This window comes from Ranitomeya imitator, chromosome 1, assembly GCF_032444005.1.
Source record: "Ranitomeya imitator isolate aRanImi1 chromosome 1, aRanImi1.pri, whole genome shotgun sequence".
Lineage (NCBI taxonomy): Eukaryota > Metazoa > Chordata > Amphibia > Anura > Dendrobatidae > Ranitomeya > Ranitomeya imitator.
The window spans coordinates 1,213,697,287-1,213,716,347 of NC_091282.1; the positions used below are offsets into that span (position 1 = coordinate 1,213,697,287).

Genomic DNA, 19,061 nt, shown 5'->3' on the forward strand with positions numbered 1-19,061 from the left:
TTTAGATTTTTACTAGTAGCATCTGTTCTTTGCAGGATATCATTCCAGAAGGTGGTGTTAATACCAATTTCAAGCTGATTCATTTGTCTTAACAATCCTTCCGCTTCACACCGCTAGGCTGTATATATATATGAGAGGCTGCTGCTGGGTTGTATATATCAGAGGCTGTTGCTGTGCTGGCTGTATATAGAATAGAGGCTGAGGCGCTGTATAAAGTGTATACACAGCACTATACTGTAAACAGGTCCACACTATATACATACAGTATACACAGACACACTGTAATGCAGGATATAGTGTGGACCTGTATATACAGTATGGTACTGTGTAGGAAAGGAGCTGCAAAAAAGATAAACAGACAGACACACACGGAGAGACAGAGATCATACTCACCCACCGCGACACTGTGAAGACTGACCCACTTCACCTCTGGATCTTCAGTGACTGCCGCGCTCCGCGGTGGAGAATCCTCTTCTTGCGCCGACATCGTGGCTCCACCTCCTTCCTCGAAGGTAGCTGAACAAACTCTCATCTGATCTAACCTGAGGGAGCGATCATATAGCTGAACAGGTAGCGCCTAGAAGCTTCTGTTGGGATCGGAGAAGGCTGCCGCATGCCATAAGCTAAGCATTAGGTACAGGGATGGTAGTAAGGAAGTCTGGTTAGCCAGGTCAGTGGATGCTGATGCAGGTCAAGTGCCATGACTCTGCCGCTCTGCGCCAGCCACTGAGATGTAGGACCGTAGCCAGGTCCCTACACTTTCAATAGTTTCTCTTTTGTTAAATGTTCCTGATCATTAGAAACGGTTCACAGCAAAGAGACGTGTATTTTACATGTTTTGAGATATTTATCCCTATATTGGTGGGTGGCCCATGCCCCTTGGGACCCCCTAAATCCGGCCCTGTCCGGCGCACTTTGTCTGCCCTGTTGAGGGCAGTTCAAGGTACTGCAGAGCGCAGGTGCTGGGCCTCTCTGACATTTCCCGGCGCATGCGCACTGCAGTACTTTGCTCTGCCCTCAACAGGGAGATAAAGTACGCCTGCATCGGAGCCACAGCATGAAGACAAGAGGACGTCATCGTATGAAGATGGGAGGCCCCGGACCGCGACGCCCATCAGAGCAGAACAGAACCAGGACCGCCCCTGGATGAGTATAATGTAACCTCTTTTTCTCATCTTTCAGGATACATCGGGGGCTTATCTACAGCATTACAGAATGCATTACAGAATGCTGGAGATAAGCCCCTGATGCCGGTGGGCTTAGCGCACCTTCGATTTTGGGGGTGACAGGTTCCCTTTAAAAACATATTCAAATTTCATTCAGACATATTTTAATTAAGGGAACACGGTATGTACCTACTGATCCCTATAGGGTCACTATACTTAGTCTTGCCTGACAGTGGAGGTAGGCACCTTAAGTTTCTGCGGTAGGAACCCTCACTCCTCGGCAGCTCACCCTTGATATCCCTAAAGTTCTCTACTATGCAGTAATCCTAGTGATCCCTATATGTGATCCCTATGTTGGGTCCTGCCTGACAGTGGAGGTAGACACCCTAAGTTTCTGCAGTAGGTGCCCCCACTCCTCGACGGCTCACCCTAATGTCTCTATCAATTCCTACAGTGGAGAGAAAAAAAGATATGACCCACTAAACCCCGGCACCCGTATGAAAAAAAACTAAATATATTAAAAAAAAGTAGAAAATACAAAAAATATTATTAGCTCAATGTCAGTTACTCAGCAATTGTTGTCACAATAAACTAATGAGATTGATAGAAAAGCAGGTGTGTCCAGCGAGTGGTGAAGGTAAAAAATACATTTAATGAAAATAAATTAAAAATATACCGTATCCATATATATGGTACCCAGCACTCAGTACACACTGGCTATAGAACCTAATGACGATCTACGCGTTTCCACCTGGTGGTCTCATGATCTGCATTAGAAGCAAGGTATGACAATTAAGTAGTTTCCTCTGAGACTTTCATTTGTGGGTATTTGCATACAATCAATTCTACCTGCCCATATACAATGCATATACATAGTTAAGAACAACAAAAAATAACATTATATACATGATTACGAGACTGAAGGCATATTTCTGACACTGTAAATAATTAATACTGAGTAATTAGATCATGCCTCGCATTTAGGCCATAAATATCTACGGTATATCTTTAACATATATAGATCGAATAGGATTCTCTATTTAATAGCTTTTATTTATAATTGCCTCCTCTGTGAGGTTTATAAACCTTATCTATACCATAACATTTAAAAAATGTAGCATTTCCCTTATGTTCCCTGGCCAAATGCTTGTTTGAGGCCGAGGAGCCCACAACTGAGATATTAGTGGAGTAGTTGGAGGCATGTGATGGAACATTGTCCGGCATGAAAATCATATGTTTCTTGAACGATACCGATTTCTTCCTGTACCACTGCTTGAAGTTGTCTTCCAGAAACTGGCAGTAGGTCTGGGAGTTGAGCTTCACTCCATCCTCAACCCGATAAGGTCCCACAAGTCCATCTTTGATGATCCCAGCCCATACCAGTCCCCACCTCCACCTTGCTGGCATCTGAGTCGGAGTGGAGCTCTCTGCCCTTTACTGATCCAGCCTCTGGCCCGTCCATCCGGCCCATCAAGAGTCACTTTCCTTCCATCAGTCCAGAAAACCTTTGAAAAGTCAGTCTTAAGATATTTCTTGGCCCAGTCTTGATGTTTTATCTTATGTTTCTTGTTCACAGGTGGTCGTTTTCCAGCCTTCCTTACCTTGGCCATGTCCCTGAGTATCGCACACCTTGTGCTTTTTGTTACTCCAGTAACGTTGCAGCTCTGAAATATGGCAAAACTGGTAGCAAATGGCATCTTGGCAGCTTCACACCTGATTTTCCTCAATTTATGGGCAGTTATTCTGCGCCTTTTTTGCCCAACACACTTCTTGCGACCCTGTTGGCAATTTGCCACAAAATGCTTGATTGTTCGATGATCACGCTTCAAAAGTTTGGCAATTTCAAGACAGCTGCATCCCTCTGCAAGACATCTCACAATTTTAGACTTTTCAAAGCCCGTAAAATCTCTCTTCTGACCCATTTTCCCAAAGGAAAGGAAGTTGCCTAATAATTAAGCACACCTTATATAGGGTTCTGATGTCATTAGACAACACCCCTCCTCATTACAGAGATGCACATCACCTGATTTACTTAATTGGTAGTTGGCTCTCAAGCCTGAACAGCTTGGAGTAGGACAACATGTATAAAAGTGTCATGTGATCAAAATACAACTTGCCTAATAATTCTGCACACAGTGTATAAAGAGTCACAATATGAGAGTCAATTAAATTGATGGTAGATCCACAGTCAACAAAGCGGTAGTGAAAACGGGACCAGCACCAATCTCCAACTTCACCTGGAGGACTTTAGCAAATGAGGAAAATTGTACCTGGGAGTCTGGGCAACCTCCTCGATCATTACCCAGACTTAGGCGTTTCCCGACATCTTAGATGAGGAGGGACAAGAAGGACTTTTTTTTTTACCCTGTGTCCCAGGGCTTTATAGTAGAAGCATAGCTGTTTATCTCTGCGGAGTTTCCTCTCTCTTTTATCGAAATGGCTCCCACCTCCATAGGATCTGAAGAGATGTGCCCTGAGCTGGAGTATAAAGGGGTTTCCTGCTGCATCACCCCTATGGCACGGGCCCTTCAGTCAATACGGACAGTCTGGGTCATGGCGTCCTCCAGGGCATCAGGGAGAGGATACAACGCCAGTGCATCCTGCAATCGGTTGGACAGGCCTCTGCGGAACAACCCTCTTAAGGCGGCATCTTTCCAGGATATCTCAGCTGCCCAGTGTCTGAACTCAGGACAAAACCATTCCGCTGAGTGCTTCCCCTGCGTCAAACTCATCACCATGTCCTCAATCAGTCTCATCATAAATGTGCCCAAGAGCATCAAAAAACAGATCCACATACATACGTTCCGGAGCAGAGGGAGAGAAAAAGCCCAAGCCTGTGGAGCCCCCTTAATAAAGAAATAACTCCCACCCTCTGACTTCCATTCCCAGAGGCATGCGGACACGGAGAGAAAAACAGAATACACCCCTCTTTGAACACCCTGAACAATTTTTTGTCCCCAGAAAAGGTGTTGGGAAACTTAACAGGTGGTCTCGGGGAAAATAAGGAAACATCAGTGGCACCCTCATCCCGAGCCCCAGAAGAAAAAGAAACCCGCACGGCATCAGCCACCTCCCTCTGAACCTGTTGGTGTGACTGAGCCAGAGTTCGCTGCTCAACATATAGTTTATGCATCATTTGAGTGAGGTTATTCACTTGCTCAGAGAGAGCATGCAGCGGATCCATGACCAATGGGGAAAAAAAAAGTACAAAACCCTGTTTAAATGTTCAGGTCAATGATAATATCAAGAACCCTGCTACAGACTTACAGCAGGAGTCTGCACGAGATACAGAAGGGCAGGGCGGTGTTGTGGTGAGCTTACCTGCCACAGCGCACGACCTGCAACATGTCACCACTGGGGGAGGGTCGGTGGCAGAGCCAAATGACGAGTAGCGGCGGTGACAGGCAAAACCAGAGAGTAGTCTGAACGTGCCGAAGTCAAGCCAGGAGAACGATGAAGTACCAAATGGTGAGATGCTGAGAGTGGTCAGGACATAGAAAAAGGTCAGGTAGCCGGAGATAGAGGTGCAGTACAAACGGGGCAGACAGGAGATTAGTAAGAGTACCAAGCCGAAGGTCAGAGCCAGAATCAGACAGTAAGTACAGAATCACAAAGCAATGCATAGAACGAGAACACGGACTGGGTCATACACAAGAAGGCAAACGGACTACACAGTATGCAAGCACACCAGGGGGTCAGACACACAGCCAGAACAGATGTATCACTGACAAGGATCCCCAGATGAAGGCGGGTTAATATAGCCCTACCCAAACCAAAAGGAGGCCATACAAATTAACCCAGAGAGGACAGGGAAGGAACCCTGTCCACAACCATGACTCACCCTAAAAGCAGGGACGGCGAACCAGGGAAAATAGTGGCGGCTGTTGACCGAGTACAGAGTGATGGTCGCCACCATGAGGTTGTGGAATGCTTTCGACTCCACAAGCCTAAACAGCAACATTACCAGGACAAGCAGTCTAGAAATGTAGCAGTTTAGTATTGTGGCCTGTGGGTTGCTGGCTGCGTAATTATGCTTGCGTTCCAAGGACTGGGGTAGGGACAACTGAACACTGACGGTGGTTGCAAGTGTGCAACGACAGGTGCAGGGTAGGAGGCAGTGATGTCATCTGCGGACAATGTTTGTGGACCCTGGCGTTCTGCCCAAGTAGTTGGATTTTTGGTTGCATGAGCCTGAGCATGCTGGTAGATGTGCTGCCCCTGCTGATGCTGGCATGGCAGATGTTGCAAATGGCCTTTTACGGGTTAACTGGGCAGTACTTTAAAAAAAAAAAAAAAGCACCAGACTCTGGATCACCTAACCCTTGACCTGGCAACTTCACCAGGTGCTCTGGGGAACAGTTGCTCACATTGTGTCTCCGGCCACCCCACTGCCTCTTCCTGCCTGTTGTGGTGCTGCGGATTCCTCCCCCTCTGAGCTGTAATCCTCACTCTGCATGTCACCTTCCCAGGTTGGGTTAGTGACTTCATCGTCCACCACCTTGTCTTCCACTTCCGCACCCTAGTCCTCCTCCTGACTTGCTATCATAACATCACTTGTTGGCAATTGTGTCTCATCATCATCATCCACCTCTTGCGACAGTAATTTGATTTTCTCACGGTCGCCTGCTTGTGACCGTGGCTGCTCAAAAATTTGGTCATTGCTACCTTGGATCTCCTCATGTCCCACTTGAAACGGGCAGAGCAAGAGGCCAAAATCTATAAATGGAAATGTGAACAGCTCTTCAGAGTGTCCAAGTGTGGGATCACTTGTCTCCGGGCACTAAGCATGGTGGGAGGAAAGATGATGATGAGGTTTATGTGGTCCAGAATTACATCTACTGATACTGGACCGTGTGGAAGACAGGGTGGTGCTGGCAAAGTGACTGGAAGCATTATCTGCTATCAATCCAACAAACTTTTCACACTGGTCTGGCCTTAAGAGTGGTGTTTCGCACCCCCCTACAATAAGTGGAACAGGAAGACAGATGGACATGATGTGTGTGTGTGTTGTGCTCTCGCAGCAGGCACAGTTTCACCTTGCAAACAAAGCAAGTCTGGCTGTAGCTTTTGATGCACAACTGCCGCAGTATAAATGGTGTATAATATTTCTCTTCTCAGAAAAATTTGTTGGATTAAGAGCAAAAAGAATATTCTTAGCCCTGAGAAGGGGTTTTGGTCTGAGTTGCAGCAGAAAGGACAAACAATTCCCTCTATCCTGTCCTACACAATCCCTTCAGCACAATCTCTCCCTAAGTGCTGCTAACAGCAGTATTACTATTTTCATTAGCCCTAAGAAGGACAGTTGCTCCGATTGAAATATAAATTGTGTTTTATCCCTACCTATACGCAGCAAACTCTGTCCTTCGTTCAGCAGCATCTCTCCGTGCGGTCTTGTTTCCATTGGTACACTGTGCCGAGCATAGCGTCACAGGTCTTATATAGACCTGATGACGCTATGTGGCCAGCCAATTACAGTAATGCCACTACCAACATGGCTACCACATTACAGTGACTGGCAGGCAATCCCACAAGTTTATTAGCCCTAAGAAGGACAGTTGCTCCGATTGAAATATAAATTGTGTTTTATCCCTACCTATACGCAGCAAACTCTGTCCTTCGTTCAGCAGCATCTCTCCGTGCGGTCTTGTTTCCATTGGTACACTGTGCCGAGCATAGCGTCACAGGTCTTATATAGACCTGATGACGCTATGTGGCCAGCCAATTACAGTAATGCCACTACCAACATGGCTACCACATTACAGTGACTGGCAGGCAATCCCACAAGTTTATTAGCTAACAGTTGCCAAACATGTGAGGGACAGACTCGAGCTTGAACACGAGCAATCAAAAATATTCACAGAGTAACAAGAATCTCAAGCACCCTGATAGTCAAGTGATTAACGAGAAGTTACAAGCATGCTCGCTCATCACTACTGAGCAGCATTTCTGCCCATATAATGGCCACTGATGGACGGTCTTGGTCACACCTGAGCACGGGGCAGTGTGTGATGGAAGCTGCACTAACAGACAGTGGACGATCCCTTTAAAGTGCAACATCTAATAAATATGGAGTGACGTGAGCAGACTGGTGATAGGGTGCAGATTACATAACAAGGGACAGTGGCTTTTTTCTTGTCATGATGTTAACCACAACGATGCAGTCTGCTCGCGACAATATTGTGTTATTGGAGACAGCTAGCTTTCGTGCTGACATGTGACTTGTCATTGCCAGTGGGAAGCACTCCGCCATCATCATACACCCTGCGGCTCTTCCTGCCCTTCTCACACCTTTGGGCCAGCATCAGCCATCCACGAGGGATGGGAAGACAGTGACAACAACGATGGTTATCAGAAATATTTAATAAAATAGACTTTTTGGGTATAAAATAATAAGTTATTACAGGCGATTGTCTCCTTCGTCCACGGCCCCTACCACAGCTCAGCCCAGCCCGGTCCAGCTCTTGTGGAGGCGCAGCGAGAGCCACTGGCGCTGGTTATGCGGAAGGTAGGAGTCATGGCTGTGCCGCGGCCGATGTGCTGGATAATTATGGCTCCATACTCTGCGGCCCAGGCTGTCTAGGCTTTGCAGGCTGTCAGATACGCTCTCCACAGCGGTGTGACACAGGGGAGGACCTGGATAGGGAGAAAACAGAAATCAATACCTTCTATGGTGGCAGGATCTGAGCCTCCATCAAACCTGGGAGATGACGGCCATAACATGTAAGCATAGCCAGATCTGCCAGTAACACCTATAAATGCCGCTGGCAATCTGACAGTGGCATTTAATTTGTGAAGTCCTGAGGAGCAAAAGTAGCTTCACGAAATCGTGGCATGCCAATGGGTTGCCATGTCAGCTGGAAGCATGCTGAACATCCTGTGTCTACTCTGCTGGTGGTCTTCTATAAAGTCCAGCCAGAGGCTAAAAATAAATAGAAAATAAATTCAAATCACTCCATTTCTCTTAAAAAAAAAAACAAACAAACTGACAAGAAGCGAGTAAAACGTTGGACCCAAAATGGTATCACAACAATGGCAAAATGCAACTCCAACGACAGAAAATGGACATGTTTCAGGTCTCAGGAATTGGAGACTTTTTTTTTCTTAAGGAAAGAGAAAAAAATAAAAACCACACTACACGTTAATCACTGTGGTGTGGACGTAGACGTCCCCCATCCTCATGTCTCATTTACCAGGACACTGTATGGGAAAACGTGTTCCACAAAACAAACCCTTCTACGGCTCCATTATCAGAAATATTAAAAATCAGACAGACAATATGTTAAGGATTAACAAAAAATTGACACGAGAGGCACAAAGACAATGAGCGTCTTACTCACAGCAGAAGACAGAGCAGCCGGAAGACTGCAAGTATGCCTTACGAGATGGCTGCTGCAGGAGGCACACAATGGCATTATCTGCCTGCTGGAAAACCGGGAGAGACAGTGCCACCTGGACAACCTCCGGACACATTCCCGATGCTGGAGACTTCAGCAGCTCGCGCACAAGCTCAAAGTCACACCGAAGCTGGAGCGCCCCCTGCAAACTAAGAGCACAAGTTGTGAGGTGAAGAGACAGCGGACATGGAAAGAGTTAGCCTTCCCCAGAGCCAGCACACAGCAAGCACAGCAAGCCTTCCCCAGAGCCAGGAGATGCCAAACATAACAAGCCTTCCCCAAAGCCGGCAACACGACAAGCCTTCGCCAGAGCTGGTAGACACCAAACAGAACGAACCTTCCCCAGAGTCCGCAGACGCCAAACATGACAAGCCTTCCCCAAAACCAGGAGACACCAATCACGATGAGACTTCCGCCAGCAAATGCCAAACAAGATGAGCCTACCCCAGAGTCAGCAGACACGACAAGCCTTTCACAGCACCAGTAGACACCAAACACAAGAGCCTTCCTTTCCCAGAGCCACCAGACGCCAAACACGAGCCTTCCTTTCCCAGAGCCAGCAGACCCCAAACACGACGAGCCTTTCCCGGAGCCAGCAGACACCAAACACAACAAGCCTTCCTTCCCCAGAGCCAGTAGACCCAAAACACGACAAGCCTTTCCCAGAGCAAACAGACCCCAAACACGACGAGCCTTTCCCAGAGCCAGCAAACCCCAAACACAACAAGCCTTTCCCAGAGCCAGCAGACGCCAAACACAACGAGCCTTCCTTTCCCACAGCCAGCAAACACCCCAAACATGACGAACCTTTCCCAGAGCCAGCAGACGTCAAACACGACGAGCCTTTCCCGGAGCCAGCAGACACCAAACACAACAAGCCTTCCTTTCCCAGAGCCAGTAGACCCCAAACACGACAAGCCTTTCCCAGAGCAAACAGACCCCAAACACGACGAGCCTTTCCCAGAGCCAGCAAACCCCAAACACAACAAGCCTTTCCCAGAGCCAGCAGACGCCAAACACAACGAGCCTTCCTTTCCAAGAGCCAGCAGACGCCAAAGACAATGAGCCTTCCTTTCCCAGAGCCAGCAAACACCCCAAACATGACGAACCTTTCCCAGAGCCAGCAGACGTCAAACACGAGGAGCCTTTCCCAGAGCCAGCAGATGCTAAACACAACAAGCCTTTCCCAGAGCCAGCAGACACCAAACACAAGCCTTTACCAGAGCCAGCAGACGTCAAACATAACAAGGCTTTCCCAGAGCCAGCAGACACCAAACACAATGATCCTTTCCCAGAGCAAGCAGACACCAAACACAATGAGCCTTTCCCAGAGCCAGCAGACACCAAACACAACGAGCCTTTCCCAGAGCCAGCAAACCGCACACACAACAAGCGTTTCCCAGAGCCAGCAGACTCCAAACACAAGCCTTTCCCAGAGCCAGCAGACGTCAAACATAACAAGGCTTTCCCAGAGCCAGCAGACACCAAACACAATGAGCCTTTCCCAGAGCCAGCAGACGTCAAACATAACAAGGCTTTCCCAGAGCCAGCAGACTCCAAACATAACAAGGCTTTCCCAGAGCCAGCAGACACCAAACACAATGAGCCTTTCCCAGAGCCAGCAGATGCCAAACACAACGAGCCTTCCTTTCCAAGAGCCAGCAGACGCCAAACACAACGAGCCTTCCTTTCCCAGAGCCAGCAAACACCCCAAACATGACGAACCTTTCCCAGAGCCAGCAGACATCAAACACGAGGAGCCTTTCCCAGAGCCAGCAGATGCTAAACACAACAAGCCTTTCCCAGAGCCAGCAGACACCAAACACAACGAACCTTTCCCAGAGCCAGCAAACCGCAAACACAACAAGCGTTTCCCAGAGCCAGCAGACGCCAAACACAATGAGCATTCTCAGAACTGGAAGACCCGTCCTCCCCAAACACAATGAGACTTCTTCGGGACAGGAGCCAGCATACAAAGGATATCGCTGCTCTTCATACAAGGGACAAATTCCTGAGATGTATTTCCAGGGTCTCGGGACATGACGCTCCCACTCCTCATTACATACCTGAATCTCATCCTCTCTTGCAGAATATGTCCCAGCCAGGCTTCCATAAAGGCCCCAACAGCACCAGACACTGCAGACATTTGCTCCTCTGATGTGAGTTTATGGACTCCTTCCAGAACTGGCACCAGCACGGAAGTAATGGCGGCTTCAGCATACTCACTGGGAACCAAGTCAGGAGCTAAGAGGAAAACACAGGAGGAAGAGGTCATCCAGTCTCATTCCACGGGTTATACCACAACCCGTCTCCATGATACTTACCACATGTAACCTTCCCTCTCCAGTGACGTCCGGCCGGCATCATATGCTGGAAAGCCTCCTGAGCTTGATGAGAGCACATAGAGTCCAGAAGACGGGGCAAGCTCAAGGCCACACCCTACAAAGGAGGGGACATAATAGCGGCCCTACATCACTAAAGACAGGCTCTGCCTTCTCATCATAAGAGATGACATGGGCCGTCCATTTCCACAGCCATATGTTGGACCCTGGCGACTGTCGCTGCCCTCCTACATCAGTGCAGAAGGGACACGTGAACGCCTGCTCTGATCATTTCATTGTGGACCCCAGTGTTCTCTAATATTACAATAAATCCCCGGAGAGCTGCGGGAGGAAGAGCACTGACGTCTGTACATAATGCAGAATGCAGCTTTTCTTCTAATCTGTTGTCACTTAGAGGCAATGAGGGCACAAGTGCAGCAGGGGCCGGTCACTCACCTCCAGGCTCTCGGCCACGTCCTGCAGCCTCACACACAGTGCTTGACACGCAGAAGACCGATCTATGCTGTGTGCGGCAGCGGTTACTCTGCGCAGCTGCGCCTTTATCACCTGAGGTCACATCAGAACCACAAGATCACATCGAATATCAGGACCCAAGAGGAAACTACAGCACCCCCTCCCCGGACAGCTTACCGGCATGTCCCCATGACTGATCAACAGCAGTTGACGGACGGAGCCGGAGCTCACATACAACTGAGAGCGGCTCCTCAGCCACAGATCGCAGAGCTGCAGAGACATCACAGAGCGGCTGAGGACACCAAGATGACCGGAGACATCACCTGCCACAGAAACAATGAGGTCAGAGGCTCCAGGTGACACCGCACAGACCTCGCAATGGTGGCATCTTACCGGAGCTCAGAGCACGCAGCAGCACCGTCACCTCCTGACACACTGTGACGAGGGCTGCAGAGGTTCTGCTGTGCTTCCTGCCGTCTTCATCATCCATCACACATTTATCTGTAAGAGCCAAGCCCAATGCCCGACACATCCCTGTAGAGCACAAAGGTCAGAGCCTGTGGCAGCCACATGCAACACAATCCCCCCAGAGGCCTATCCGCGTGCTGAAGACAGCCCAACACCCATAGATCACAATGCAAGCTGCACCCATCCCCCCGAACTCACCGCATGCTGTACCCCCCTGAACTCACCGCATGCTGCACCCCCACACAAATCTCACCCCATGCTGCACCTCCCAACAGATCTCACCACATGCTGCACCCCCCTGAACTCACCACATGCTGCACCCCCACACAAATTTCACCACAAGCTGCACCTCCCAACAGATCTCACCACATGATGCACCCCCCTGAACTCACCACATGCTGCCACCATCTCTTTACTTCCCGCAACCTTTCCTTCCTGGCCCTCACTGAGGCCTGGCTGACGCCCCCTGACACGGCCTCCCCTACTGCACTGAGTTACGGTGGCCTCCACTTTACCCACACTCCTCGATCTGGCAACAGACATGGCGGAGGAGTGGGTTTCCTTCTTTCTAAAAACTGTTACTTCAACCCTATCCAACCCCCACCCTCCCTTATTTCGAGGCTCACTCTGTCCGTATCTACTCTCCCTCTAATCTCCTAATTGCTGTCATATACCGACCACCGGGCTCAGCCACTGCTTTCATTTACCAATTCTCCACCTGGCTTCTTCACTTTCTCTCTGCTGACATCCCCACCATCATAATGGGTGACTTTAATATCCCTACTGACACCCGCCAGCCAGCAGCCTCCAAACTCCTGTCCTTTGGACTCACTCAGTGCTCCTCCACAGCCACCCACAGACATACACTAGACCTCATCTTCACCCGCCTCTGTTCCCTATCTAATCTCACAACCTCTCAGTTCCCCTTATCTGACCACCATCTACTCACCTTCTCATCCCTGTCCTCCTCACCCGCCCCCCATGTCCAGCCACTAGCACATCCTCGCAGAAACCTTGCACACCTAGACATTCATAGACTCTCAGACTCTCTTCTACCTCTGTCCTCCATATCTTCACTCCACGACACGGACAGTGGCACCGCGTTCTTCTATAACTCCACCCTCACATCAGCCATAGACTCAGTCGCCCCTCTCATGCATGGCACAGTGCGACAAATCAATAGCCAACCCTGGCACAACAATCTCACCAAAAAACTTCGACGAGCATCCAGGGATGCGGAGCAGCGTTTGTAAGAAAACACACCTGCCAGATGACTTCACTGCTTTCAAACAAGCTACACATCTGGTTATCCACTACTTTTGGATCCTTCAAAAGAAACCTGAAAACTCACCTCTTCAAGGAAGCTTACAGCCTGTAAAGACCACACGGCCACCTCAACACCATTGGAGCTACTGCAACCCTCGACCTACTGTCTCCTTCCCCATCATCCTGTAGAATGTAAGCCCACAAGGGCAGGGTCCTCTTCCCTCTGTATCAGTCTGTCATTGTTAGTTTTGTTTACTGTAAGTGATATTTGTATTTTGATGTAACCCCTTCTCATGTACAGCACCATGGAATGAATGGTGCTATATAAATAATAATAATACACTTGCCTTCAAATCAGCCCTCACCTCTGCTAAACAGACCTATTTCAAAAACCTTGCATCTTCATTATCCTTCAACCCAAAATAACTATTCAGCATATTTACCTCCCTCCTCCGCCCACCACTGCCACCTCCAACTCCCCTCATCTCTGCCGAGGACTTTGCCACCTACTTCAAAAATAAGATCGACCAAAGAAGGCAAACCTTTACTGTTCCACCACCCCAACCACTCCATATACCAGACCTCTGCCCTTCCCTAATAACCTCCCTCTCCAACATCAGTGAAGGAGAGCTGAAGGAGAGCTGAAGGAGAGCTTACTCCCCTCCTTTCCAAATCACACCTTACCACCTGTGCACTTGACCCCATCCCCTCCCACCTGCTCCCCAACCTCACTAACACGCTCATTCCAGCCCTAACCCATCTCTTCAACCTATCGCTACTATCTTCTGGTACCTTCCCCTCTGCCTTCAAACATGCCACCATCACACCCATTCTCAAAAAAACTAACCTTGACCCAACTGCTATGCCCGGCTATAGCCCCATATCACTGCTCCCGTTTGCTTCCAAAATCTTTGAGCAGCATGTCCATGTTCAACTTTCCCCCCACCTCTCATCTAACTCTCTCTTTGACAACCTCCAAACTGGATTCCACCCCCACCACTCCACTGAAACTGCCCTGACCAAAATTACTAATGACTTACTCACAGCCAAAGCTAACAGACAGTTCTCCATCCTCCTCCTTCTCGACCTGTCCTCTGCCTTCGACACAGTCGACCACTGTCTACTGCTACAGATTCTTTCTTCCCTTGACATCAAAGACCTTGCCCTGTCCTGGATTGCCTCATACCATTCCGACCGCACATTTAGCATTTCCCACTCCCACACTACCTCCTCATTCCAGCCTCTCTTTGTTGGCGTCCCTCAAGGCTGTCCTGGGACCCCTACTTTTTTCCATCTATACCCTTGGCCTAGGACAACTCAAAGTCCCATGGCTTCTAGTACCACCTGTATGCTGATGACACAGAGATCTACCTCTCTGGCCCAGATGTCACCTCTCTGCTGTCCAGAATCCCGGAGTGTCTATCAGCCATATCTTCTTCCTTCACCTCTTGCTTCCTAAAACTCAATGTAGACAAAACTGAACTCATCATCTTTCCTCCATCTTGCGTTTCCCCACTACCTGATCTATCTATTACGGTAAACGGCATCACGCTCTCTCCTGCACCTGAAATCCGCTGCCTCGGAGTAACACTCGACTCTGCCCTGTCCTTCAAACCGCACGTCCAAACTCTTGCCACCTCCTGTCGCCTCCAATACAAAAATATTTGAATCCGTCCCTTCCTCAGCCCTCCATCTACTAAAACTCTTGCCCTGATCATCTCCCGCCTTGATTACTGCAACACCCTCCTCTGTGGCCTCCCCGCTAACTCCCTTGATCCACTCCAGTCTATCCTCAAATCTGCTGCCCGACTAATCCATCTCGCTACTCCCCTGTTTCTCCCCACTGCAAATCCCTCCACTGGCTCCCAATTCCCCGATGAATCAGGTTCAAACTACTAACACTGATCTACAAAGCCATCCACAACCTGTCCCCTCCCTATATCTCTGAACTAATCTCCCAATATCTTCCCTCACGTAATCTTCGATCCTCCCAAGACCTCCTACTCTCCTCCACACTTATTCGTTCCCCACACAACCGCCTCCAAGATTTCTCCCGAATATCCCCCATCCTCTGGAATTCTGTGCCTCAACATGTCTGATTATCCACCACCCTCGGATCCTTCAGACGGAACCTGAAAACCCATCTCTTCAGGAAGGCCTACAGCCTGCAATAACCATTCTGCCGCCTCACCAACCACCAGAGCTGCCGCCTCACCAACCACCCGAACTGCCGCCTCACCACCACCAGAGCTGCCGCCTCACCACCACCAGAGCTGCTGCACCCCTGACCTTCTGTCTCTTTCCCATTATCCCATAGAATGTAAGTCCGCAAGGACAGGGTCCTCTTCCCTCTCTACCAGTCTGTCACTGTAAACGATATCTATAACTCTGTATGTAACCCCTTCTTATGTACAGCACCATGGAATTAATGATGCAATGTAAATAAATAAATCAGTGTGTCCCTCACACTGATTTCACCGCATGCTGCACCCCCCCGAACTCACCACATGCTGTGCCCCCCTCACAGATCTCAATCTGTGCTTCCCCCATTTCACCACTTGCGGTGTACACCCCCGAAACACGCAGATCTCACCACATACTGCACCCCCCACAACAGATATCCCCGCATGCTGCACCCCGAACAGATCTAAATGTGCTTCCCCCATCTCACCTCATGCGGTATACACTCCCCCAACAAACACGCAGATCTCACCGCATGCTGCATCCCCTCATAACAGATCTCACCGCATGCTGCGCCCCCACACACAACAGAGGTCATCATGTTCTGCACCCCCCTTACCTCTGTCCCAGGAGATTAGGGCCGTGGTACAAAGTAGCTGATGGCAGAGGAGATGGCCCCACTCTCGGCTCTGCTCTCGATCCAGCTCTCGGCTCTGCTCTTGGCCCCTCTCCGGGACAGCGTCTGTGATAATGACCAGACATGACTCAAATCACAACCCAATATAAGAGATAATGATGGGTGGTGTCCTACTGCCCATGTCCACTGCAATGAGAGAAGCCCCCCATCCAACCTTGGGAGGGACTGACAATAGGGAGAAGGAGCCCCCCCAGAACAGCTATATAGAGGGGCCCCTGACCTGTCAAAGACTATGATAGTCACATCAGAACCAGGACTCCGGCGAGTTCTCCTGTAACATCACCTACCGGTTTTCAGCAGGCGGATTAGTAGTTGGATGATGGTTCTAACCCCCTCTGTACATGGCGTCAGGGCAGGCAGTGCATGGACTCCTCGTCTACCTGGGTAGAAGGCCTGGTACACATGGGCACATAGGAGGGGCCACAGGTAGCTGCAGTACTTCCCATACAGGAGGCTCCATACCACACGGTCCGGACCGGCCAGCATCTCAAGCAGAGGGGAGACCTGACCCAGATCTTCCCTGATGAGGGACTTCAGGCATGATAAGAATGTTCCTCCCACCTCTGAAGACCCCGTCTCTCCCTTCAGGACATCCACCAGCCAATGTCGCAGGCCAGCCTGTGAGGAGAAGCGTCCAGCCAGCAACCATGCACGCTCCTCCGCCACAATCTCCAGGGATGTGGTGACAGATATTGGTAGCATCTCTGCCCCCGACGAGGCCCATGTTGATACATCAGCTATAACTTTGTTGTAAAGGGTCAGAGTGCGGGACAGACCCCCCGGGACCTCCTCAGGTAGACGGGCCGCACATCGCACTGCACTCAGCACCAGCTCCCCTGCCACAATGATGGCCTTCACAGAAATGAGGTGCAGCTTTCTGTGCATGTTCTGGAGGGCCCGATGTACAGGGGCGGAGAGCGGGCACAGGAGCTGATTCGCTTGGACCCTCCTCTGCAGCATTGCACCGTCATGACACAGTTCCCGCAGCCTGAGACAAGCGGCCTCCAGTCCAGAGAGCGGCCTCCACACCACTGTCTTATAATACTCCAGTACTCGCATCTGATGGACCACAAACTCCCGCGACAAAGAGAGCAGGTGCCGCTGCTGGCGGAGGAACCGCAGTGATGCATCGTGTCTCCCGACAACACTCGATGTCAGCTCCTCCCCTTCACCGATGACATCACACCGAAACAGGACTGGAGACAGGGGCGAGGAGGCGAAACCTAAAAGGTAAAGGACGTGAACAGTTCACTGAGAAAACAAAGGGCCACTAAAGATCAGAACCCTCAATGGACATCAGAAGACCGCCATTCTGTAGCGCTAAACACCGCCCACAAAGAAACAAGATGATCCACAACTCTCCCCATCTGAAGAGAGCAAAGGAGCTGTGACGACACAGCATTTCTCCTCAATTATGGCAGACGTAAATTGTGTAGGCCCAGAATCATAAACTGTTGTCTAAAGTACTGACTCTTCTTGTAGGACGAATATTTACCTCTAATATTATCTCCTACAGTTTATCTTCTGTTATCTTTGCTTAACAGTAATGCATGGCCACTCAACAATGATGTCGGCTGATATGTTGATTACTTACATAGTTTATGCCAGCCAGTTTCTTGGCCTTCCCAAAAAGAGGAGGAAAAACCATGCAAATAGCTGACATAATGAAACAATGCAGGTTGGCCTCCTGCACATCTCTCTCTGACATCTGGATGCTGGTTGTAGGCCAGTTGTGAACTACAGTTGCTTCTCACAAAATTAGAATATCATCATGACTTTTGGGTTTTCATTGGCTATCAGCCATAATCATCAACACGTGAAATAGATCACTCTGTGCGTAATAACTCTATAGAATATATGAGATTCACTTTTTGTATTGAAGAACTGAAATAAATTCACTTTTTGATGGTATTCTAATTTGGTGAGAAGCATCTGTATATAAAGACACTTTTTCTTCTGGTCGGGGTGACTCTTCAGGAACTCCGCTTAGGGGACCACAGCCCCAGCTGGAAGAAAACAGGACTGCTTCACTGACCATCACTGAAACCCCAGAGATGCCTTAAAGAATCCAGGTTGGGACAATCGGGTCACCGGGCCACATACCTCACCGCTCTCGGTTAGCTTCCTAAGCTTGTCATTACCTCTTCGCTGTGGGGTCCTGCCAAAAGCGAGGAGCCACTGGTGTGTGTGGGGGGGTATGCAACACGAAGCAGCTCTAAACCCGGCAAGTCAGCGGAAGGGTGAGACTCTGGTACTGTTCTGTTTGCTATTGTGTGCTGTGGTTCAATATGGTATTGCCATATTGTGTTACCCTCACCCTGTGTTGTCTGAGCAGTGTTCTGCCCACGGGGAGAAAGAGCGGGCGTTCAGTGGTATAAGCCCTGGTCCATGCAGTCTTTCTAAAGACATCTGGGCTAGCGGACAAGAGCACTCACTGACCCCGTGTCTCCACAGGAGCCCTCAATCACCCCCTCCCCGCAAAAGAGGAGAGGAAAACCGGAAACAGCAAAGTTTCACCCCAACACCTCCTACATTGAAGGTCCAGAAAGACTACAGGAAACCTCAGACAGCGCAGGTGAACCTGGGATGGCCCAGAAGAACACATCATCCAGAGCAGTGGATAGTCTCCATCCCTCTATTTATACTACGGGGAGTGCCCGACGCTGAGCCGAGGACTCTGGCGAGTGCCCGACGCTGAGCCGAGGACTCTGGCGAGTGCCCGACGCTGAGCCGAGGACTCTGGCGAGTGCCCGACGCTGAGCCGAGGACTCTGGCGAGTGCCCGACGCTGAGCCGAGGACTCTGGCGAGTGCCCGACGCTGAGCCGAGGACTCTGGCGAGTGCCCGACGCTGAGCCGAGGACTCTGGCGAGTGCCCGACGCTGAGCCGAGGACTCTGGCGAGTGCCCGACGCTGAGCCGAGGACTCTGGCGAGTGCCCGACGCTGAGCCGAGGACTCTGGCGAGTGCCCGACGCTGAGCCGAGGACTCTGGCGAGTGCCCGACGCTGAGCCGAGGACTCTGGCGAGTGCCCGACGCTGAGCCGAGGACTCTGGCGAGTGCCCGACGCTGAGCCGAGGACTCTGGCGAGTGCCCG

The 19,061-nt window shown here is 50.0% G+C and overlaps 1 protein-coding gene across 1 annotated transcript in view; it reads right to left on the minus strand.

The window, feature by feature from the left end:
- Nucleotides 1-7,511: 7,511 nt before the first annotated feature.
- The window catches only part of CCDC142 (coiled-coil domain containing 142), a 38,421-nt gene continuing 26,871 nt past the window's right edge, over nucleotides 7,512-19,061 (minus strand). The window contains exons 3-11 of the mRNA XM_069744997.1: nucleotides 16,255-17,190; nucleotides 15,890-16,012; nucleotides 11,749-11,889; nucleotides 11,533-11,678; nucleotides 11,338-11,448; nucleotides 10,885-10,999; nucleotides 10,627-10,804; nucleotides 8,504-8,709; nucleotides 7,512-7,799 (exon numbers count right to left, since the gene is read on the minus strand). Of these exons, the coding sequence (XP_069601098.1) occupies nucleotides 7,606-7,799; nucleotides 8,504-8,709; nucleotides 10,627-10,804; nucleotides 10,885-10,999; nucleotides 11,338-11,448; nucleotides 11,533-11,678; nucleotides 11,749-11,889; nucleotides 15,890-16,012; nucleotides 16,255-17,190 (2,150 nt within the window). The 3' untranslated portion in view covers nucleotides 7,512-7,605. The remainder of the gene's footprint in view (nucleotides 7,800-8,503; nucleotides 8,710-10,626; nucleotides 10,805-10,884; nucleotides 11,000-11,337; nucleotides 11,449-11,532; nucleotides 11,679-11,748; nucleotides 11,890-15,889; nucleotides 16,013-16,254; nucleotides 17,191-19,061) is intronic.